The 1,927-nt window shown below is 41.6% G+C and overlaps 1 protein-coding gene across 1 annotated transcript; it reads right to left on the reverse strand.

The window, feature by feature from the left end:
- LOC143825494 (olfactory receptor 10C1-like) lies at positions 1–1,667 on the reverse strand. The gene is made up of 3 exons (XM_077313520.1): positions 1,631–1,667; positions 1,349–1,494; positions 1–969 (listed from the first exon to the last, which is right to left on the reverse strand). The coding sequence occupies exons 1-3, from the start codon at positions 1,665–1,667 to the stop codon at positions 1–3; spliced, it is 1,152 nt and encodes a 383-aa protein (XP_077169635.1).
- Positions 1,668–1,927: the final 260 nt, after the last annotated feature.

A 1,927-nucleotide genomic window follows, 5' to 3' on the forward strand; every position in this document is an offset into this window, starting at 1 on the left:
TTAACTACTACACCAAGCTGGAAATGAGACCACACTGGCAGCTTTGTTGACAGTTCTGAACAAGGCTTCTTTTACATCATTATTTCTCAGGCTATATATAATAGGGTTAAGAATGGGAGTTAAGATGGTATAAAATAGGGAAAAGGTTTTATGAAGCCCCCGCAGTGTGTTAGTTTCAGGAATTAGATATACACAAATCAGAGACCCATAGAAAAGTGTCACTACAAGGAGATGGGAAGAACAAGTGGAGAAGGCCTTCTTCCTGGAGGTTTTGGACTTCATTTGGAGGATGTTGATGATAATACATACATATGAGATTAGAGTAAGGAGAAATGGGGGTATGGTGTCCATGGAGGCCAAGATTAAAATGGCAAGTTCCACTTGGTTGGTATTTGTGCAGGAAAGCTTTAACATGGGGGCTAGGTCACAAAAGAAATGTTTGATTTCGTTGGGACCACAGAATGACAGCTTCAACAACAGTGATGTTATGATGGTGTTACTTAGCAGACCACTCATCCAAGACACAGTAATCAGTCCAAGGCAGATCCTACCATTCATGAGCAAAGCGTATCTAAATGGTTTGCATATGGCTAAATAGCGATCATATGACATTACAGCCAAGAGATAACATTCTACCGATGCCAGGGTACCAAAGAAGAAATATTGTATAAAGCAGCCATGAAGAGAGATCACTTTATCTCCAGTCAGAATACTGTAGAGCAATCTGGGCAGGATGGTTGATGTATAGCAGATCTCCAAGCAAGATAGGTTTCCTAGGAAGAAATACATGGGGGTATGCAAGTGTACATCAGTAACTGTAAGAACAAAGATAATGAGATTTCCAGCCATAGCAAATATATAGATTCCAAGGAAAATCAGAGAAAGGAGAACTTGTAGTTTTTGGAAATCACCAAATCCATATAGAATGAAGTTTGTGATGATGGATACATTAATTTTCTGTTGAATTTGCTGTAGGGAAATAAAAGAATTTATGAAATATATCTTGTATTATTTATTTAAAATCTATTTTAGATCTGAGCCAGGAAGTTTACTATCCCAGCTAATAAGTGATCCTCATAGATCTACTTGGTCTTCAGTAATCAAACTCAAACTCAATCCAGTTGGGATGTTGTTGGATTCCCTTTTACACCTTGATGAACCCTCTATTATTTTTTCCTCCATTAAAAATTTGTTGAGTGCTATACACTTTTTCCACCTCAGCCCACAGTCTGTTTTGCTCCCAGAACTAGACTTCTAACCCAATTTGGAGAAACCACTGATTACTTTTGTACCTTAGACATTCCCTCTCAGTTTAGGGCCTTTATGTTAGCTCATAACAATACCTTACTTTCAATGGTTCTCTTTGGAAGGTATCATATGCCTTTGCATGAGAGGCTTTGTCCTTGTGGTACAGGTATACCTGATACAATATTGCACATAGTGTTAGAATGCCCTCTTCACAAAGCACCTCACAAGAAATTTTCTTTAGCCATCCTGCAGAACAGGATTAATGCAAGAAAATTAACCGAAAAGGATTTTTGTCCCTTATGTGGAACATCTACATAAGGTGCAAGAATCCTTGTCCCCTGCCCAGTACCTCCTCCTCTCCACCCCTACTCCCTTTCCTTACTTGCATGTGTGGCTCCTGAGCTCAATGACTGGTGCATCTTCGGTAGCTTGGACTTTCTCTGAGACGTGCCAGCTGCCTCAACCCCCATCAATCTCTCAAGGTTTCTCCCATTCTCCAGAGCACAGGAGTGGCCTCAGGAGCCTAGCAGAGGTGGCAACAGCCCAGCAAGCCCCAGCACTGAGGGGCACCTGCCACTGGAGCTCCTGCCAGTCTCCAAAATCTTCTCCTGGTCTCCAGAGTGTGGAAGTAGCCTTGAAAGTCTAAAGGAGGCAATGCCAACCCAGCGAGCCAGAGCAC

This window comes from Paroedura picta, chromosome 16 (genome assembly GCF_049243985.1).
Source record: "Paroedura picta isolate Pp20150507F chromosome 16, Ppicta_v3.0, whole genome shotgun sequence".
NCBI lineage: Eukaryota > Metazoa > Chordata > Lepidosauria > Squamata > Gekkonidae > Paroedura > Paroedura picta.